General features: G+C 40.4%; 1 protein-coding gene across 2 annotated transcripts in view; it reads right to left on the bottom strand.

Annotated features, from left to right (window-relative positions):
- Positions 1-21,244, bottom strand: part of gas7a (growth arrest-specific 7a) — a 39,584-nt gene that overhangs the window by 1,871 nt on the left and 16,469 nt on the right. For both annotated transcript variants that reach the window (XM_063472436.1, XM_063472437.1), the window contains 6 exons: positions 19,542-19,616; positions 14,508-14,586; positions 12,087-12,218; positions 9,787-9,910; positions 4,412-4,491; positions 3,593-3,691 (listed from right to left, as the gene is read on the bottom strand). In XM_063472436.1, the coding sequence (XP_063328506.1) occupies positions 3,593-3,691; positions 4,412-4,491; positions 9,787-9,910; positions 12,087-12,218; positions 14,508-14,586; positions 19,542-19,616 (589 nt within the window). The remainder of the gene's footprint in view (positions 1-3,592; positions 3,692-4,411; positions 4,492-9,786; positions 9,911-12,086; positions 12,219-14,507; positions 14,587-19,541; positions 19,617-21,244) is intronic.

Consider the following 21,244-nt stretch of genomic DNA (forward strand, 5'->3'; position numbering starts at 1 on the left):
TGGTAACAAACTAAACCACAAACTTTAGTGACAGTTTTTGTATAACAACATGTTTCATTACATGCAAAATCAACGACTTTGTCCCAAATGACAGCTTCACAATCAGCTGATTTTTTTCAGGCCCCCAAACTGCACCGGAGGAGGTCGAAATGCAGCGTTTTTGAGCCCTCATAACCCAACAAGTACAGGAGATATCCACATGAAATGTTCAGGACTGAAAATCAGGAAGCTCATCACCCAGTGTCACAAATATTAGCACATTTTTGAGTCTGTGTGGCCTGGATGTCATAATGTAGATAAAAAGGAGACCTTATTTTGAGCAGCTACCTGTCCCACCTGGTGACATGAGGCTTTTAACTTTACCCAACATGCACCTTTTTAGGTTTTCTCTTGCAAATGATCAGAAAACAATTTAAACATTCAGGAGAACAGTGCTTCTTTTCCTGTTTCTCTAATTCTCTTTATAAGGAGCTCTTATTCTCAGAGATGTGAACCAGTGCAGTTTATTCAAACTGTGATCCCAAAAATGATTCTAGAAGCAAATCATGCTGTACATAGATGAGATTTTGGACATTTGGAGCGACTCAAAAATGCAAGAACAAGTCCAAGAGGGGAATCCACCTTTTTCCAGATGGGATTCATGTCCTCGGACTTCACTCTCGGCTGCACAAAGCAAAGAATGTAAGCCTGAGGTGTAATCGCTCAATCAAGCCAACGGAAATGCAACATGAGGCCGAGACCATGGTCGGGAGTTTTGTTCATATGTGTGATTAAAGGATGTCTGAATGAGAGGGAGACAGGTGGAAAGGTGAACATCCAAGGAGCAGAGGTAGTAAAAGCAGATTATATTAACATTATATTACCTAACTTGGATCAACCATCCAAAGCAACAGAGGTGAAGAGGAGAGTGGAGGCAGGGTGAAGCAGGTGGAGATGAGTGTTAGGGGTGATTTGTGACAGAAGGATAGCAGCAAGAGTGAAAGCGAAGGTGGAACGGCTATGGTGTATGGTTTAGAGATGATGGCACTGGCAAAAAGACAGGAGGTGGAGTTGAAGATATTAAGATCTAAACTGGGAGTGACCAGGACAAAGGATGATGAATATGGAGGATAAGAAAAAGAAGAAGAACTAATGATGTGAACCAGAGATTTTAACTCAGAATACTGTGAGTCTTCCATAAAGTCTGTGTGCTAACAGAGGCTAAACCAGATCATGAGATTACCGTGGCCTACGGCTGCAACTCCCATCTATATTCATTAATCGGGTTCATTGAGCTTTAGTGTTGCTGCACATTTAGAATCTTCCTCTATACAGACGAAAACAAAAAGTGAGCAATCCAAACGTAAAAGCTGTGTGACTTGAACTGTCCTATATTTTGCTTGCAGATGATTGTATTGGTTTCATCTGTGGTGCGTCTGTCACCTCTGCGGTATTCATGTTGTCAGCTTTCACGCAGAGAGGCGCCCTCGTTATGGAAGCTTCCTACAGCGCTGACAGAAAACGTCTCATCACATTCAAAGGCCTTTGGCCCTAAACGAGCAGAACGTCTGGGCGGGTTTCTCTGAGGATCTGAGAGATCTCAGCCGGCGCGCTGCATCAAAGGCTGACGCGGGATCGCCCAGGGCTCGCTCTGTCACAGCACCTACGCTCACCAGCTCAAGAAGCACGAAGTCGCATCACAGCAGTAAAACCACTGCTGATGGTTTACTCGGACCCTTAATGCACCGATTAGCTGATTATTCAGTCTGTTGTTCAGTAAAGGTGAGAATCACCAGATGGTCCACGATATGATGTTATCACAAAACTTCTTATTTCGATTTTTATAATATTCTGCGATATGCTCAGTATTGCAATTACATTTTTTAAACGAAAAAATCTCAAAGTTAAACTTTGTTAATATCTGTTTTAGCCAATAAAAAGGTGTCACTTCAGTTACTTATTTTCTGCAAAATGAAATTGTCAAGCATACCAACGCCATCACTGTCTGACATCAGACTGCTACTGAATGGGGTCAAGTCGGCAATTACATGTAATCTGTTACTGATAACACAGCAATTAACTGTGATGTTGACATAGGCAGAAATCCACATTTAACTACTAAATGTGAGCTCAGCAAACTTCCTGGTCTATAGGAATGTAACCAGCTCACTGGCAAAGACTGATTCACTGATGGTAACATGTTGGTTATCTGTCTGCATTTATACATTAAACTCAATTATTTGCAAAGCTACAACAATGTCTGAGTGTGCCTGCAGTCAGTCCAAGTCAGACTGAGACTGTTTGCAGAACGGTTGCCTCGTATCAGGAGACCTGTACCTGGTGATCTGAAGATGTTGCGAGTGTGCAACACCCTCAAGCTCCGGGAAACCATTTACTCAACAAAACTGAACTAGGACGTAGCACTGTCATGGTGTTCAGTGTTGGTTTCTCGTTGAGCTGATTTAATGTAAGTTTGCTTTGCTAACGTTATTCCAGGATGGCGGTGCATGAGATGAGCCCTCTGGTTCATACTCTTCCCATATCACCACACACATCGCGATGCTATGCTGTATCGATTTTTTCCCACACCTTAATCATTTGGTTCAGAAAATGTACGTTGCCAGGCGGCCTCTTCACATTTTATAATTTATCATACATGACAAAAAAAAAGGAACACGTCCCTTTGAGATGCTGAACTTTGGATTTTTCCCCTACTTTTGCCACAGAAATTATTTATATATCATATTAGTACTACTTTTGATACTTACACCCTCGTTAAGGCACTGGCTTGGTGTAGGCGAGAGGTGTGACATGGGTTACCCCAAATACTTCTATCAGACTAAGCCCGAATGTGGCCCAAAGAAAACTGCAATGTGTGACCTGTTTTGAGTGGATTAACTAGCCAATATTTTCACTCTGGCTCTAAATACAAAAAAAGTTATGATATACTGTGATGTGAGTCTATAAGAAGCAAATCAGCTCCAATCAGTATTAAAACCAACTGTTTTAAGGATAATGTGGTACTACAAATTAATAGAATGTAGCTAAAAAGCAGGGATTTAAAAGATGTTCTCCAACAGTCTCTGCTTGGATCTGGAAAAAAGGGAACTGCAGTGTTACTGTGGAATCAATTAGGGACGCTAGCTTCTGGCTCCGAAGTTTGTGGGTACATCCATCATTTACAAGCCATCTACAATCTTAAGGGTGAGATTTCGGTTTTCATCTATGAATATGAAATGAGTACACAACATCACAGTGGCTTTGGAGACGGATTTAGAGTTCTTGTGATCAAAAAACAGCAGGAAACACAGAATTACAGTTACCAGGAAAACTGAGTGAGAAACTGAAGTGATTAAGTAAAAAATAAGGTGAGAAAAAGGCTCTGCAGATTACACAAACTAGAAACCTGCGAAGACAGAAGCAGAAACTACTACTAAGACAAAACCATTACAAAAAAAGAACAAAAACAGGACACAAAATGACAACAGAAGCCAAAATAATACCACAAAAAAGTGCTAAAACTGCCACAAACACACAAAACAATCCGAGAGCGTCATTCTCAGCTGGGGAGCCCATTTTTCAACCCAGCAAAGTACAGGAGACACAAACTCACACTCTGGTTGAACATGTCTGTTTCATGCCGTAGAGTCGTATACTGTCGTAAATGCTGCTGAATCCACTCGATCCGCTCCACCTCCAGTTTCTCCAGCTCCTACACGGAAAAGGGAAGACAAATGTCCCACTTAGTAAGACAGACAGCCGATAACCGCTGTGTACTACTGACATCATGTAGATTCTCAGTCCTTCATTAATGAGCAGAGATCCCACCACTGAATATGTCGAAATAAAAATCCAGCTTTTGCTCTTTTCTCTGACCTCATATATAAAACTGCAGAGGTTCTTTCAACACAAGCTTAACTTTCACATTTGAATATAATATTAACAGTATTTAGGAAATATTGTATCTTTAAGAGGTTATAAATATGATTTGAAACCAGATAAATAATATTTTTTTAGACAAATACCTGCACACTATGCTATCCTATAAAGGAAACTTTGTGATAGCACACATTAAAAACCATAACACCTTTAGTTCATTAGTGTAAATGTTTAATACTCAGTAATGTGTGGTTTATAAAGGTGAAACTGATGTTTATAATACTTCTCAGTGGGCTGGAGGGAAGTCTTTAGTTTATTTCGTTTTGCTGTAATCGATAAGAAGATAATAAAAATATTCCTGAAGAGATAAGGACATAAAACCTACGATGAACTTACAGGATAGTGTTGTTGTTTTTTAATTAAAGTCTAATTACAGAACCTAATTGTACTTATTTGTGATTTTCCTTTACAGTATACATTACACAGTATAAAGTGTCACAGCTCAGACCTAGAAGAGGTCATTTTGGCTCATGAATCACACACAGCTGTTTACCATGCTGGTTGTCACCATTTCTTCAAACCACTTGGACTGGGTTTGGTTGTAGAGGTCCACACAGCGCATCAGGTCATCACCTGGAAAAAAAACACAGAGCAACACGATGAGAAGAACAGCTGATGGTATTTTATTTTGTTTCTGCTCTGAGTGCAGGATCGTAGATCTGCTGGTTAACACCTGCTGGAAGGCCTGTAACGATCACCAGAGGGCGCTCACGAATCAGCATTCAGCGAGCGCAGCGGCATCACAGATGAATCCCAGCTTCTCGTCGACCTGCACTATAAATGTTTTGCACCTTTCAAGACGATAGAAGCGTTTAATGAACGGTTTACAGAACACTGCACTTCAGCTATAAGCAGATGTAAGGACATTTCAAGTGTTGAGAGGCAGCTTTGTTTTACTGTGATTGGAACGTCTAATTGTGGGTGTCCACAGAAGAAATCCTAAATTTCAGGAGATATTTTGTTGTTGCATCTGTATATTCAGGCTGTGGACAGCTTTTTGCCTTTATGGTACTTGTTAAAGTTTTTTCCTTGAGTAAATGATACGATAGTGAAGCAACTTGTTCAGATTTTTGTTTATTTGCTGTCTCATTTATGTAGACCACAATGAATGTGACTAAGTTTTATGGGGCATACAACAGTATTAATCAGCATGCTTCATCCCTGCAGTAATGCGTTATATAAACAATTACTTTAATAATAAAAATCTTCTTACAAATCATGACCCAAGGGTACTGAATGACCAAAGTAAGATATATTTTTTTCCCTTTTAAATTTGTGTTTAATAAATAATCAAAATGTGAATAACAGTATAGTATTAAATTATAATTATATGGACATTCAACATAAATCCGTCAAATCTAAAAAAAGATGAGCCTGGATGTCAAACAGTAGGTAAAAGCAACTCCTTTTATACGATATAATTCGAGCAGCCACCTCTCCATCATGTGATACGATCCTTTTATAGTTTAACCAAAATGTAGTTTTCTGCTGTGACGTATCAGGAACAGATATTCAGGTATTCAGATATTCATGGCTGTTTCTGTTCCTCTACGCAGCCGACATTAAACTGATGGTTGTGGTTTTTTAACAGAGTTTAAATGTGTTTTTTCATCCCTGAAAACAAAATGTAAATATCTTCTGTAGATATGTGCTGGAACAAGGGGCCATACTTCAACCTGCCCTCGAGTACCTTGAGGTCCTGTAACTGTGAAATATTCACAGGATGAAGGTAAAGTTTTACATGACTTTTTCATTTCCTCCCCTCAGATGATTCAAGTGAAGAATTGAAAGAAACTGAACATTTTATTTGTTTTATATTACAGAAATACTGTATTTTTATAGTAAATTGATAAAAATGCTTTGACGTTGCTATGTTTGTGTTTTGTTTGTGCTATATTGTATTTCATCAGCACCAGTGTTGGTCAAGTTACTTGAAAAAGTAATCAGTAACTAATTACTGATTACTTCCCGAAAAAAGTAATCCCGTTACTTTACTGATTACTTATTTTCAACAGTAATTAGTTACTTAGTTACTTTTTAAAACATGATTTATCCCCTAAATAGGTAATAAAGCGATAGATCTTTCAGCCCAATACTACTTTTTCTGCATAATTCATCATATAAAATGTAATCAAATGAAAAAGTCTCTTTTAAAAATTTGTTTTATTAGTTTTAATCTTTTAACTTTATGCATCAAGCAAACATTAAATTATATGCAACATTCTCTGACTGGAAGAAATTTGTTTAACATTTAAACCTATTTTCTGCACATTCCAGCATATAAAATAAAATCATTTTTTGTGTTTACACTCACTCTTTCAAATAAATGCAAGTAAAACACAGCAGAAAATAAATAAAATCAAAGACTCAGCGGTCCTGTTGCTCTATTTTCACCTGTATAGCAGGAGTGGCGGAGGTTTGCCCTGGTGCAGGTGTGCCGCAGCGGTCAGTGGAAGGATACGGCAGTTTAGGGTTTTTTTCGCTGTAAAAAGAAGTTTTCTTCCCACGCAGTGAGCAGCGGACGCTGATGTTTTTGTCACTTTTTACGAAATCAAACTCAAAGTAAGGTCAGTACTTCCACGCTTTAAACGCTGCACGCTCTCCCGCACTCGTTATATTATCCATTTTTGATCTGCACACAGCTGTTGCCACGAACGTCGCACTCGCTTACGTCATTGTTATGAGACACTCGCAAAAAAAAATCACGGTTTTAGTAACGCAGTAATGCAGCGTGCTTATGGGAAAGTAACAGTAATCGAATTACCTTTTTTGCAAGAGTAATCCCTTACTTTACTTGTTACTCGAAAAAAGTAATCGGATTACGTTACTGCCCATCTCTGATCAGCACTGTAGTTTTTATTAGTTCAAGCTCAGTTCTTAGACAGTTACCTTTATATGAGGCTGTAAACAGGATTTCCAATACATGCTAAACATCGACAATTAAAACAGATTCAAGTAGCTTCTGGCTCTGAAAAATGAAGACGACACACAAGTGCCTCTAACCTGTATTCTATTTAATAGCCACTAGGGGGCGAAGCCTGTGAACACAAAAGGATTTCTGGTCCTCTTGAAGTGTACGGGACCTCTCTAAACACTTTCCTGATGATATTATGGGCTCAGTCACTCATTTCATTGGGTAAAGACTTGTGACTGAAAAGTCATTAGCCAATGAGCATGCAGTCTGTCCCTCGCTCATCACATTGAGTTTGAAATATGTTGAAAATGCTCTTCTAAGGCTTCAAAACCGGACTTAAAAAAAACAGTGGGCGACATCACTGTAGCTACTGTCTATGATCCTAAACATCCTTTTGATGTAGTCTCTCCTTCCAGTTTCTTTACTGCTGACCAAAGACGGCAGGAAGTTTAAGCTCTTTGCATCCTTACACTGAGATAGGAAAAGAGGAAAACCATAGATGCTTATTAAAATTCCTTCAGCGCAGGTAAAATGGGTAAAACACCTCCCTGTGTTTGGCAGCGAGTAGTATTTGGCCCAACTTTAAGGTAGCAGCAGCACAAAGCTGACATCAATCACCTGAGCCTCGTGAAAGTTATTGATTAGTGTTGTGAACCGTGACTAATCTACTGAGGGGCGGACAGAAAGATTAGTTCCTGCAGAGCGTTTCCTCTCCAGAGGAGAAATATGGAGGGAAACTATTACAACAGGATCTTTTCTCATTAGGATGCCAAACATAGAGTTTCTTCTCTTTGGCGAGAAAACCCCCACATCATAATAACAATGCATCCACACAGTCTGCAGAATATTGAACATATGGCTGATATTTTAGTTTAAGCCTTCCACGCTGCAGATGGATATGGAGGATGAAAAATGCATAAAAAATATCATAAATCAATATTTATTTATTAATGTACTTTACAGTAACAGTTTTATTTCTGCACATATTTAACTTTTAATTTGAATTTCTACATTTAATTCTGTACTTCTTTATTTATTTATTAATGTAAAATAACCAATTTATTTTTAAGTAATGTATTTATTTTACTTAAGCAATAGAACCCTAACTGTAAAGTTGACCAACTAGAAGCTTAGAAAGTTATTATGCAAACAACAACATGACAATGACGTCTAAAAAGGATATAAAGGCACACACTGTTGTGATGTTAGAGGACGAAATATTCGACTTCCTGTCCACACGCAAGTGCAGAACTTGAGCTTTTGAAAACTTTAGTCTTCAGTGACATAAACAGATGTTTACATGTGTGAGCGAAATGTCAAAACGCATAAAAAAAGGTAAGCTTTCTAAAATACTCAAGTATGTTTGGGCAGGGTCATCCTGTTACCAGCTGATGTGCTCAGCAAGCAGCTGCTAAGTACAGCTGATAATGATAATAACAGCCAGTGGTTCTCCAGTAATACTGACACTACATGTTGTAGAGTAAACAGTTTTATGCGACAGTAGCTACACAAATGCGTGAGTAGGGATGGGTATCGAAACCCGGTTCTTGTTGAGAACCCACTTTCAATTCCTTGGAATTGTTTGCCATTTTTGCAAACGATTCCCTTATCGATTCCAGTCGCCCCGAATGACGTCACCACGTTGCGGAGTGTCATTTACCTGGCAGGAAACATGGCGGCTCAAACGCTCAAAAGTTTGGTTATACTTTACGAGAACGGATGACAACAGGGCAACTTGCAATACTTGCAAAGTAGATATTTAATTTACGGAGGAAACACTATGAATATGCAAAAGCATTTGCTCACAAAACACGCGATAACCTTAAATGAATGTCGTGTTTTTAATTCCGCTCCGGACTCGTGAATCTCAACCAGCAGCAGCGGTAACGTTTGCACGTCCTCTCCCGTTAATGCGGCAGGTAAATAATCAACTAACAGTGCATATTATGTTAGCGCGATCTGCCTTATTACAAAACCTGCCATTACTGTGCTGCATTTAGGTGACCATGATGAGACAGACAGAGTCTGGCTGGCTCAGATGCTGGCAGTTGTCGCTGCAGTCTACCGTTAGCGTCTCCTTTCAGGCCAGGATAGACGAATGTCACCGAGCAGTGACTAAGTTTGTGGTCAAAGGCTTGCACCCATTTGCCACAGCAGATGCCCCCGATTTTCGGTAAGTGAATGTGTTTAATTGTAGGCAGGGACATTACTGGATATTCTTGTGTAATTGCTACAGAATAATTTATGTTATACTTTGTTATTCCTACAGAAGAATATTTATTTTATTGTTTCACATTTACAATTTTTTCCCCGGGGACCCTGTGACACCCCATTGAAGAGCCGTAGGCTGTGGATCTCTTAAGATCTCACTGTTGGGTTTGTAAGGTCATGTTACTCCTAAATTTCTATCTTGTTCAAAGAGAAGATATAAAACAAAGTTCTAAGCTAATCGACCTTAGTGTTCTCCTTTTTTAAAAAGAATCGATAAAGAATCGAATCGTTAAACAGAATCGAAAATGGAATCGGAATCGTGAAAATCTTATCAATACCCATCCCTATGCGTGAGTGTGCAAACTTGAGACTGCTACTGTAAGTTTGACTTTTCAGTGCAGTACAAAGCTACAGCCAGGTGAGCTTAGCTTAGCATAAACTGTAGAAAAAGTGGAACGGTAACAATAAGGCTGGTTTCCATCTTCTCCTTTCTTTAAACAAAAACAGGTTTACTGTCCAAAATGTCAAACAACTCCTTTACCCCAGGAACAAGGGGAACTAAAAACACTTACAAACCTCTTTTATTGTTTCCAGCTGCTCACAGATGTGCTTTAAAACTTCATTATCCTGTTCTTTTGTCCAGCTGTTTCAGATTCCTGTAAACTTCCCCCCTCACATAAAATTCCCTGAATTTTCCATTTATTATTTGATGACTGTACTTTTGTGAAACTTTGACCTCTGACCTGCTTGTGTGGATTTCCGCCGGGCCTTCTTTATGTCCTCCTCCGTCTTATTGCTGAGTTTAATCTCCAGCTGCTGGGTCTTCACCTCCAGATCCTTCTGCCTGTCTGCCAGGGCTTTACGTGCCTGCGGCGCACACAGAAACAATGAGTCATTCGTGGTAATCCTCAGATTTACTGTACCTACATCTATTACTACAGTCATTACAGCCTTTTCATGCTGGCTTCTGACATCCGTGCTGCGATCCTGGTCTCATCCTTTAATCTTCTTCTAATCCATACCATTGAGTCTTTCCTCTTATTCTGTACATAGGCAACTCTCCAAGGTTGTGCTGTGATTGTGTTTGAAATGTAAACACAGAATAATATAATAAAGGCGATGTGAGCCAAAACAGCCCATTTTAAACCTGAGACATTGAGCAGCAGATATTTCTTTTCAGTTTTATCAGGGTTAAGACAGAAATACCAAAAAATAAAGCATAAGGCAGATATTAAAAAGTGGTATAGTACACAGTAAATCTGAAGACTGTTTAAGAGCTTAAGGTAAAAATCTAAAGGAAACTGAAAATAGAAACGTATGTAAAAAGTTGAATATAATTGATTAAAGTGTCTACAGGACAAGAACTTAATAAGTCCATCCATAAATCCATCCATCACAGTCCAGATCACAAGGACGGCTGTCTAAGTAGTAATGCCCAGACCTCCATCTCCACGGATCCTCTAGCTCTTCTGGGGGATACCAAAGTGTTCCCAGGCCAGCCAAGAAATCTCTGGGTCTGCCCCAGGACGTCCTCCTGATAGGACAAGTCTGGAACATCTCACCCAGGAGGTACCCAGAAGGCATCCTAACAATCGCTCATTTCAATGTGGAGGAAGAGTAGCGGCTCTACTCTGAGGCTGTCCTGAATGACTGCACTTTCACGCTCAGCTCTCTCTTCACCACAATGGTGAAACATCTGCATCACTGCAAATACAGCGGGTAATGAAAATGACCCTTTTCATACCGAAAACCACGGCCTCAGACTTTGAGATGCAATTCTCTTTCCAGCTGCTTCACACTGGTCTGCAAACAGCCCAGTGTGAGCAGGAGGTCAACGCTCGACGAACTGCAAAAGCAGTGACGAGATCCCGAGGCCATCAACCCGCCACCCTCCATCCATCTGCTGCTAGAAATCCTGCCCACAAAAATTCTGAACAGCATCAGGACAGCCACGGTCGCAGAGTCCAACACCCAATGAGATGAATCTGACTTACAGCTGGCAATAAAAGGGCCAAGCAATTATAGTGGTTGCACAGGAGGACTTCAATACCCTATACTTCTAAAATCCAGATGCCCTGAGTACACAAAACACATGTAGACTGGTTAGGCAAACTCCCACACATCCTAGGATAGCATTGAGAGGATAAAGAGCTGGTCCAGTGTTTCAGGACGACTGGCACATCGTTCTTCTTGAATCCAAAGTGTGACTAATGGGTCCTCTCTAGCACCCTGGCATAAACCTTCATGACTTCCACACAGTATTGCTGAGGTGTCGACCACAACAGCCCCACATCATCCAGAGCTTTCAGAAACTCAGGGCATCGGAGTGGACTTCATCCACCCTGCCACTGCCACCAGACTCTGCCTCCACCACAGAAGGAGTGTCATTGGGACTAAAGAGAAGCATTCCTTCCAAGACCTGACTATGTCCTAAGCTAAGGTCAGCTGAACGCCTTCCCCGACGTACACAGTGTGGACAGGAAGCTGCTTAACCCTCCTGAGTCGCCTCATGGACCAACCGAAACAGCGTTATCTTATTTTGCTGAATAACTACGATGCAGCAAAATAAAAACAGAATAAAAATGGCTTTCTACAAGTAGGAAATGATTTCCACCTATGTTATGTGTGGCACTAATAAGACTAATAATCTTAATGGAAACAGCAAAAGACTCCCTAGATCTCTAGTAGAAATGACGGTGCGTGAACAACTGCCAACAAAGCGAGGTTGTTGGCTCTGCTTCTAGCTCTTCTGGCAGTGAAAACACAGTGTTCACATATTGCTGCCACCCACCACAACATGCCACAAAAATAAAAGTGAAAAGCAGAAAAAAAATGATCTGTGCAAGACAGAATCCGCATCCATTCATGAGCTGACACAGCAGGTGGGAAGCAGCAACAAAACACTGACTGCCATGAAGGGCCGAGCGTAGGAGGTACCGGAGCTGCTATCATTATGTCATCACTCTGATCCAAACAAACACTCGTCTGCGTGAAGCTTTACTGCATGTTTTGTGTGCATGTCAGCGACGGCATCTCCACGCACCTTCTCCACGCTGGCGTAGCGGCTGGCCAGCTGCTTCCTGAGGTCGGCGATGTGATGGTCGTACTTCTTCAGGTCCTTCTTGAAGTTGTCGCCCCTGAAGGTCAGCAAGGGCTTCTCTACCTCCGTGTGGAGCTGTGAAAACAAAGCAGTCAGATATCAGTAATGTGCAGCGTGCTTTAAGAGCTTTCTGGTGTTCCTAATGCTTTGCTCTCTTATTTTCAGTATAATGCAGTCAAAAACAAAACCACCCATGCACAAAATCAGTAATAAATTTAAAGAATTACTTTAAGCTTTTCTCAGCTACTCAGTAATTATGGCAGAGCTGCTTTAGGTGCCCCTCCCTGAGCCCGGTTCTGCTTCAGGTTTCTTCCTGTTAAAAGAGAGTTTCTCCTTCCCTCTGTCACCAAGTGCTTGCTCAAAGAGGGTCATTTGATTGCTGGGGTTTTCTCTCTATTATTATAGAGTCTTTACCTTACAGTCCTCGAGGAACTGCTGAATTCAACTGAATTAAATTGGAGTTAAATTAAAGTTTGAGTCCACGTTTTAACTGAGGTTAAAGTAGAAAAAAGTGGATATACAAGAACTAGAATCTTCAATCTACCAACAGCACTCATAGGTGTGGTTAATTTTACCTGTGATGTAAATCTGGATACAATGAATTATTCCAAAGAGTGGTCCTTGGCTTTACTTCATCTATATGAGTAAGATCCACTCCTGATCCTCACAGGCTGGCAGGTGGATTGCTATCAGTAATGTGGGTTTTCTGCATGACACCCCTAACCTATGGGCACGAGTTGTAAGTGACGGAAAGAATAAAACCGAGGATACAAACAGCGGAAACTGGTTTCCTCCGTTGGGTGGCTAAGCTCTGTTTTAAAAAGGGCTAGCTGAGGTCCTCTGGGCATTTGATCATGATGCCTCCTTCGTGTCTTTCTTTGGAGGTTTTTGGTCAAAGCGAGCTGAAAGGAGAATCTCTGGTTCAGCCACAACTAGCTGGAGAGACTATATATATCATCTGGAGCACATCGTGCAAAAGCATCTGGAATACACTGCTTAGCCTGCTGCCACTACAACCCAACTTTGGACAAGTGGAAGAAAATAGATGGATTTTATCAGTCTAGAAGAAAGCATTTATTCTCCAAGAGCGGCTCTAGAGGTGTAAAGATAACCTGATGTTTACGATTGTTACCATGTCTTTTATACTGTGTTTTTTTTCTGAAGAACACCTGCCCTTTTACTGCATCAGCCACTGGTATTCTGTAGCTTTAGGTAATTTTCAAAGTTTACTGGTAGCGGCTAACTCCCTGATGCCCGGCAGCAGGGTTATGGGGTTGTATCAGAGACCTCACGCACCATTCAAATGTTTCTGGGTTTTAAATGTTTGTGGGTTTTGATTGTTTTTTGCTTAATTCTGACAGGGGGATGTAGCATGGAGCGTTTCAGCCCACAGTTTGGTTAGTAACGTCACTGCACAGTCTACCTGGATCAAAACTTACTCCCATCTATGTTTATTGGATCCATATCTTAAAGTGTGAACAGCACAATCTGCAGTTTTTAGGCACCTTAAAATCAATACATACATTAGCTGTGCATTTAACTTGGAGCTTTATTAAACTGTGGAAAAGCTAAATGGGTGTCAACATTAGTAAAGCCTGCTTCCTGTTCTGACCCATAAAGAGAAACCGTTACTGTCAGAGTGTCTGTTTCTCTGTCTCTCAGCAAAAGTTTGTTCAATATTACGATTTGGTTTTTTTTTGTTTTTTTAAATGACATTTCAATAGACTGCGAGGTGCCTTTCGGCACTGATGGCTCTGCATGCTGAATACTAATCTGGTGCAAATGGCAAAGCTTGAAGCTACTGATGAACTGTAGCTTATTTAAAACTCGGAGAGCAAAACAAGTTGCGGCTTCTGCAGACTTGATAAGACTCCTCATTCCTCTGCCTTGTTATACTTTACCTCCACTCACGATAACAAAGCATGGAGCCCTGCTGGAGCTGGGAAAGGCCTGCATAACCTTCGGCGTGGGGCTTGTCAGAATACGTAGCTAATTAATTAGACAACAGAGAGCTACGAAAAGCTCAGAGGCTGCCTTTGCTTTATTTAAGGCTGCCTCTGAAGCCACTATGCTGTTTCTGCATCGCTGGTAATCGGACTCACAGACGGGTCATTTTCTGTGGTCAACACAGGCGAGGCTGAAGTAAACAAAACCCGTCACCTCAGGATGTGGTCGGATCAAGTATCCGTTTCCACAGCTGACTGAAAACATTCAACACTTGACCTGAAGGTGCACAAAACGGAAAATTCAAGGCAGAAGAAAAAACCTGCATGATTCTGTCTACAGGACAGAATAATAATGCTAAAGTAGAGCTGATCAACTAATTGAATCCTGGTGTTTAATCTGTATATGAGTAGATTTTACCTTGTTGGAGAACTTGAGGTGAACTTCAGCCTCATCATGGAGACTCTTCTTAAGCTGAGTCCACGCTTCTCCAAGAGTCCTGAGAGAACATCGACGTGACAGAAGTTGAACTCACAGATCAAAAGCATTGAACGGTTGGGTCAAAGTAGCAGATACAAGATGCATAATTATTACCTTAACAGCATAAAAAGCAAAAACACTTTATTTATTGCTCTAGCAGCAGATTCTGTGCAGCAAAACAAATAATCCATACATACAGAACCCGAGCAAAGTTTCAAATAATGGTCTCAGCTTATATTTAACAAAACAAAGAAAGTCCTCAAAGGACTCTGTGCAGACCTCAACAAAAAAAAAAAGAAAAAAGATTTTGCTCGTTTAAGTTTAGCTTTTATTCTTTTCATTGTTAGTTTCTTCTTTTCAGTGTTAGCTTTTTACCCGACAGCTGTAAAAGATTGATGGAGTATTGTCGTCACCCGCTGGGCAGAGGGAGTGGAAACCCAAGTTTGAGAACAATGTCGCTTAGGATGTCAAATTGATACCACAGGTGGACTGGCAGCTGCCAGTATTTTTATAAATGATACCAAAGGATCATATTTGTCAAGGCCATGGATCAAAATGTCATGTAGTGTGCTGTGAGCGGCAGGAGGAAGGACTCAAACACAGGACTCATAAAGGGCAAAAATTAAACTTAAAGCAGCAGCTTTATTTGCTGGGAAAACTCAAACATGAATATAAGGAAACTAAAACCAGAAACGCAAAGCACGAAGCACTAACTAGAAATCTGGGGAAACTAGGAAACAAAACTGAACAGCTAACTAGAAAGCTACCACAAACACAGAGGAGAAAACACAGCGTGGAGAGGATACGATGCGACACCTGACAAAGAGAAACACAGGACCTAAACACACCAGCAGGACAACGAGAGGATGGGGAACAGGTGGTAACACAGCTGGGACAAATCAAACCTAATGAGACAAAGGAAGCAAAGCAGAATACATGGACAAAGGACACAGACTGTCAAAGTAAAACAGGAAGTATAACACAGAGACGCGGATTTGACACTGAGACTGAGAAACGACTGACTGGAAAGGAGGAGGAACATGCAGACGAGCGTCACAAGACAAGGAACATGAGAAAGACAAAATAACAGAAACCAAAATCTTAGGACTAAAAATATAACACAAGCAGAACCAAAACCCATGAATTACAATAATCAAAGAATATAACTAAAACCCACACAAAAACACTGCGTCACAGACCCAGTACTGTGACACAAAAAGCTCAGAACATCAACACAAACATGTGACTGACAGTTTGCAAAAATCCAAAGCTTCTTCAGCCTGGTTGTGTTGGAAAATTTCACCAAACTGACAAAAGGTAGAACACACTTTTCTTTTTTCGAGTTACTTTCATAAGATTGCAGGATTGTTTCTGGTTCTGAACTCTCCTTTTAGTGGCAGCAGTTTGATCCCTGGCTCCTCCGGCCTGTACGTCGAAGTACCCTTGGGCGGGATACTGAACCCTGAGTTGATCCTGAGACCTCTTTTGGACTGTGTGTTAGATTAAAAGTGCTTAGGCATAAAAAAGTGAATGTGTGTGTGTATGAATGAGTGAATGTAGCAAGAAAGCACTGAGAAAGCTCAAATTGAGCAGAAAAACATTTTAAAAGTACCAGCCCGTTCCTTTCTTTAGTCTTAGCTTTATACTGTCACTGAGAACAGATGTCTGCAGCCAATGAGAAGAAATCTGGTTTAAATATAGAGCGGCCACAAAAGTAGAGGAGGTCAAATGAATTATTTTGTTCAAGTAGCTACACCAAGCCCCAGTTTAAGATAAACATGGATTATTTTAAACTATGAATCATGCAAAGCTACTCTAGTCCCAGAATGAAAACATGAAGCTGGAAATGAGCAGAATTTGTTACCATGTCTTTTAAGATGATCTCGAGATTGTACAAACAAAAATAATTATTTATATTCTATGTATATGTTTGACCTGATGCTTTATATGTTTGAATGTGGGGGAAATAACGATCTGAGTGTGTTGGAAGAATTGGTTTGACCTCCTGCTGCCCTGTGAACATCCTACGACCAAACTGATCAATACAAGCAAAGGTCAGTCCAGAGCAAAGCAGTACATACTGATCAATCATGACATCAAAGCAGAGAAGCAGTGTGGGGAATGTTTATGGACTTACCTGATAATGTGACATAGTCTGCATAGGCTTTAATGAATACTAGTAGTAGAATACTTATTGAATGAGTACTTCAGTCTGTTAGCACTAATTAGCAGGTATCAGTTTCTGTGTTATGGCTGCACCTTTAGCATTAGCTCGTAACTTAGCACTCTGTCTGAATATGGTCACTTCTGGCTACAAAACCCCAACATGAAGGCCAAAATGTTAAAGTTGATGCTTCACGATAACACAAACCAGTGGGGGACAACTGTTTTCATATAGAGCACTTATACCTCAGTCACATCAGAATAAACAATGGACAGCAACCTCCATGCCACTAATAAAAAATTGTTCAATGCACAGTGATTGCATTGAACAATTTTGCTGCCATAGACCAATTACCAGCCTCCTAACAGTCACTGTTTTTGAGTCACTGTATTTGAAATAGACTGAAGTTTTAAGATCAGGTAGGCCTCAGTGGATTTTTTGCTTTTTAAAGTGTGCCGAAGCACTCTTGACTTTGGGAATGGCTGGCCTAGTGTAACTGTAGCATAAAAAAGAAACAAGGCACATGCTATGACTACAGCACCTGTTCTATTAGTACCTCCTTGGATCAACTCGCCACGGATCGCTACGACTCGACATGGATCGACTGGTTTTCCACTACAATCTTGTACTACACTCAAAAAATCTGTTGTTGGATGAACACATTTTAATCATGGCACCTATTTCCACGTAATTTAACCAAGTACAATAACCCATTTTTGACCATGTCAAACCAACTCATTTGGCATTTGGTGGTTTAATGTAATCAGATTACGTTGGATCAAGGTAGTATACTTACATTGACTTGAAGTGATTTATTTAAGTATGTAGAGTGAAATTTGTTTTAATTCATTCTACACAAGTTAAAAACTTTAGGAAAACACAATGAAATCTTGTTTTTTGAACAACTACTTTGTTAATCAAGGCAATTACTGCTAGTCTTGCTTAATGAACCAATATGGGGGTTGATACCCAGAAAGAACCCACTGCAAACTTGGCCAATTTGCAGATTTGAACCCAAGACCTTCTTGCTGTGAGGCAACAGTGCTAACCACTGTGCCACCGAGCTGTCAATCTAGACCAGGGTCCTTGAACTCCAAGCCTCGAGGGCCAGTGTCCTGCAGGCTTTAGATGTGTCCTTGATCCAACACAGCTGATTTAAATGGCTAAATGACCTCCTCAACATGTCTTGAAGTTCTCCAGAGGCCTGGTAATGAACTCATCATTTGATTCAGGTGTGCTGACCCAGGGTGAGATCTAAAGTCTGCAGGACACCGGCCCTCGAGGCCTGGCGTTTGAGACCCGTGATCTAGACTTCAAAAGAATAGGGACGCTATGATTACAAGGCTTGATATAGAATTTTCTATATGTTTTTGTCCTTTACAGGTTAAACCCCAATAAATAACGAAGGCATATACATAGTGTTTGTATGGTTGTCTGCCTCTTCTAACCCCAGTGATTTTCCTGTGGTTTGAACTCTTGTGTGATCTTGTGAATTTTGTGAGTCCAGGCAACTAACCATTCTTACCAGATTGTATCATGTCATCTCAACAAGAATAAATTAAGTTGTTGAATTTCATACAGATCCTACATGATTTAATTACGTTCACCACAAAAACATGAAATTATTTTGTTCACATTACAAGTTTGAATTTTGTAAATGTAATAACCGCCAAATTTCATTTTTTTGAGTGTCGTCATAGCAACGGGTCTGAGCGTCCAGCAACGTCATTAATATGCAACACGAACGCTTTAAACCAAGGTGGACGTCGAGGCAAGAATATACCCGCTACTCGGTCTGTGGCTTTTTGTCAGACTTGGGGATCAAAGTGCTGTTTTTTATAGCCATCTTCCTTGTTGCCGGGTTTCAAAAATGGCAAATGATTTTAATTTTTGTGAACGAGATGCTCTCATGACTCATCAAGTGATGCTACTGACCAGCCAATCGGTGGCATGCAGTCTGATGACGTAACATTTTAGTCAAGCCGAGTAGGTACTAATGGAAAAGGGCCTCATGTGCATCTTCTATATACAGTGTGTGGTTTAGCTGCATACACCCCACAAAGAAAAGAGAAACACAAACCTTTGGTAATGTAAATTTCTTAGGCCAACACCAAATGCAGCAAATGCGAAGGCTATAAAATCAGTTTGTTTGCACACTTGATTTAAATATTCTCTTTATAGTTCACGTCTTGAGAAAGGAAGTCTCAGAAATACACATGTAACAGGATCAGTCACACAAACCTCAGAGTTCCCACCTCTCACATGTAATCTTGTCACTGTGCTAACTTTGTAAACATCTTTGTTCAGTTAGTAAATATGGCCCCATGTCATCAATGCTGTGTTTTTCAATCATTTCAAAAAAAATTATAAATATTATAATTATAATATTATAAATATAATATTTTAAAGTGGTCACCTAAACTTTTTTACTGGACATTTTTTTTTTATATATCTCATTGAATTCTTTGATATTTGATCTTCAGGTTGCATCTAATTTAATGTAATACAGTTTTTATGAGTGTCGGGAAAGCAGTTAAAGTCCATGGTTCCCCTTGCCAAGCCTTTCCCTTTCTACCAACTGCTTCTGGGATCGATTCATAGGTTGTCGTGTTATTTTGCCGACAGACAAACACGATGACAGGAGTCATCTCTGAAAGCAGCATCAAACACAAACAGGATGAATCTATTTTAAAATCGTCCTATCTTTAGAAGCGGTTCTGGTGATTATTGAAACTGTCTCCTGTTTCAAGAGGAAGCTTTTTGAGCTGCACTCACTGATTCATCTCACAGCTTCTGTTTACTGCACTCACCCTTCCTCCTGCGCTGCCAGGGGGCTGAGAGACAGCTTGGAGAGGTTCTTGGCATATTCCTCCTCAATCTTTATCCTGAAACACAAACAACAAGATGAGGAACTGTCAGCTGCCTGGCTCAAGGGAGGACAGACAGAAACAGCTTCAGTGGAGTGGAAGAAAATACTTTAACACGAATACTTTTCTGACAGGAATCTTAAAAAAATCCAACACCGGGCATAGCTCTGACCCTCGTACACCGGCAGCCCGGCCGAGCTTCTGCTTTGCTTTACAGCAGTTCATTTTGAGAGCGACTCTTCACGCCTTCATTGTGAGATTTACTAATTTTCGCCCCGGGCTGCGTTCAGCCTCAGTAGCCATGTTTGTGCCCTCTGTGACATTCACTACCTCACATTTACCGGCCACACCTGAGTAAATCTGTCACCCGAAGAAGGTCACCAGGCCCGTTCCTTGACTTAATTCTCACAGGCACCGAGCAACCCATAGAAATGGGAAAAGGTCAGCTCCGAGTGGAAATCTTTCCAAAGGAACTGGGAATCTTGAGTCAATTCTAAGTATATTCACAGGAGATTCCTCATTCACTTCCCACGATGTGAATGGAGCTTTTGTTGGATAAGGTGGAGCTAATTCTATAGGGAGGCGTGAGATCGGATGTAAAAGTTATTTGTGGTGTTTGTGATGTCCTGGTTCTGATTCAGTAGGAGGATTTTTCCTGCATACAAGAAAATTTGGCACACCCTCGTGTACTCAACCATAAAAGGCATTTTGTTTGTCAAATACCCAGAAATAACAGGAAAAAGCTCAGACTTCTCTTAAGGAAGGTAACACTGACTCTTTGTCTTAATGAAGATGTGGATCAGTCGTGCTAATGTGTAACGGTGACCTCCCAAAGGCTCATTTTGAGCCCAGAAATATCCTGCTGAGATCTACAGCGCTTTAATAACAGAGTGAAACCACACAGGGGAAAGTCTGGGATCATTTAACCTGCAACTTTACTTTATGTGGATTTAATGTGCTGCACATAATAAAATCATTTTAGGCATGCTTTCGTCAAAAAGCTTTCATACACATCATCCTACCAGGCTACTACCAGGCTAAGAGGTTTTCCATTTCTTACAGAGAGCGAAAAAAATTAATGCTTTATTACAGAGTTTTAGTTTTGTTTAAATTTTAGATTTTTTTTAAAAAGAGTTTTAGTTTAGTTTCAGCTTATTTTTACTTTAGTTTCACTTCATTTTTTGTTCAGTTTCACTTTTAAGGAGGTTTAGTTTCATTTTAGTTTACCTGAGTTTCACTTTTTAAGAGGCGTAGTTTAGTTTGAATTAATAAAATCCTACATTTGTTTCTGTAGCGAGTGTGAAGCTGGTTAAATTCTGCAAGGACTGGAGTGATGTGTTGCCTACATCCAGCGTTTGTCAGGAGTCTTTCTGCCACGTTTTATACTAACTCTAGATGCGATAACGCTGTATCATTCAGACAAATGCAAAACTCTTATTGGGAGGAAACGAGGGTGTGTTTAAAGTGTCCAGTTACATTACTGGAAAGCACTGTTCTGTCCTCGGGTGTATTTCTAATCTGTACACAGCAAAACTGAAGAGGACTCCATGCTTTGAGCAGGTTGAAACTGAAATGTTGATCAAACACAAAGACCTCAGTGTTAGAGATCTGAACTTTCTCCAGCCTTAGTGATGCTGATTTTTACT

Source organism: Pelmatolapia mariae, linkage group LG4 (genome assembly GCF_036321145.2).
Source record: "Pelmatolapia mariae isolate MD_Pm_ZW linkage group LG4, Pm_UMD_F_2, whole genome shotgun sequence".
In the NCBI taxonomy this organism is placed as follows: domain Eukaryota; kingdom Metazoa; phylum Chordata; class Actinopteri; order Cichliformes; family Cichlidae; genus Pelmatolapia; species Pelmatolapia mariae.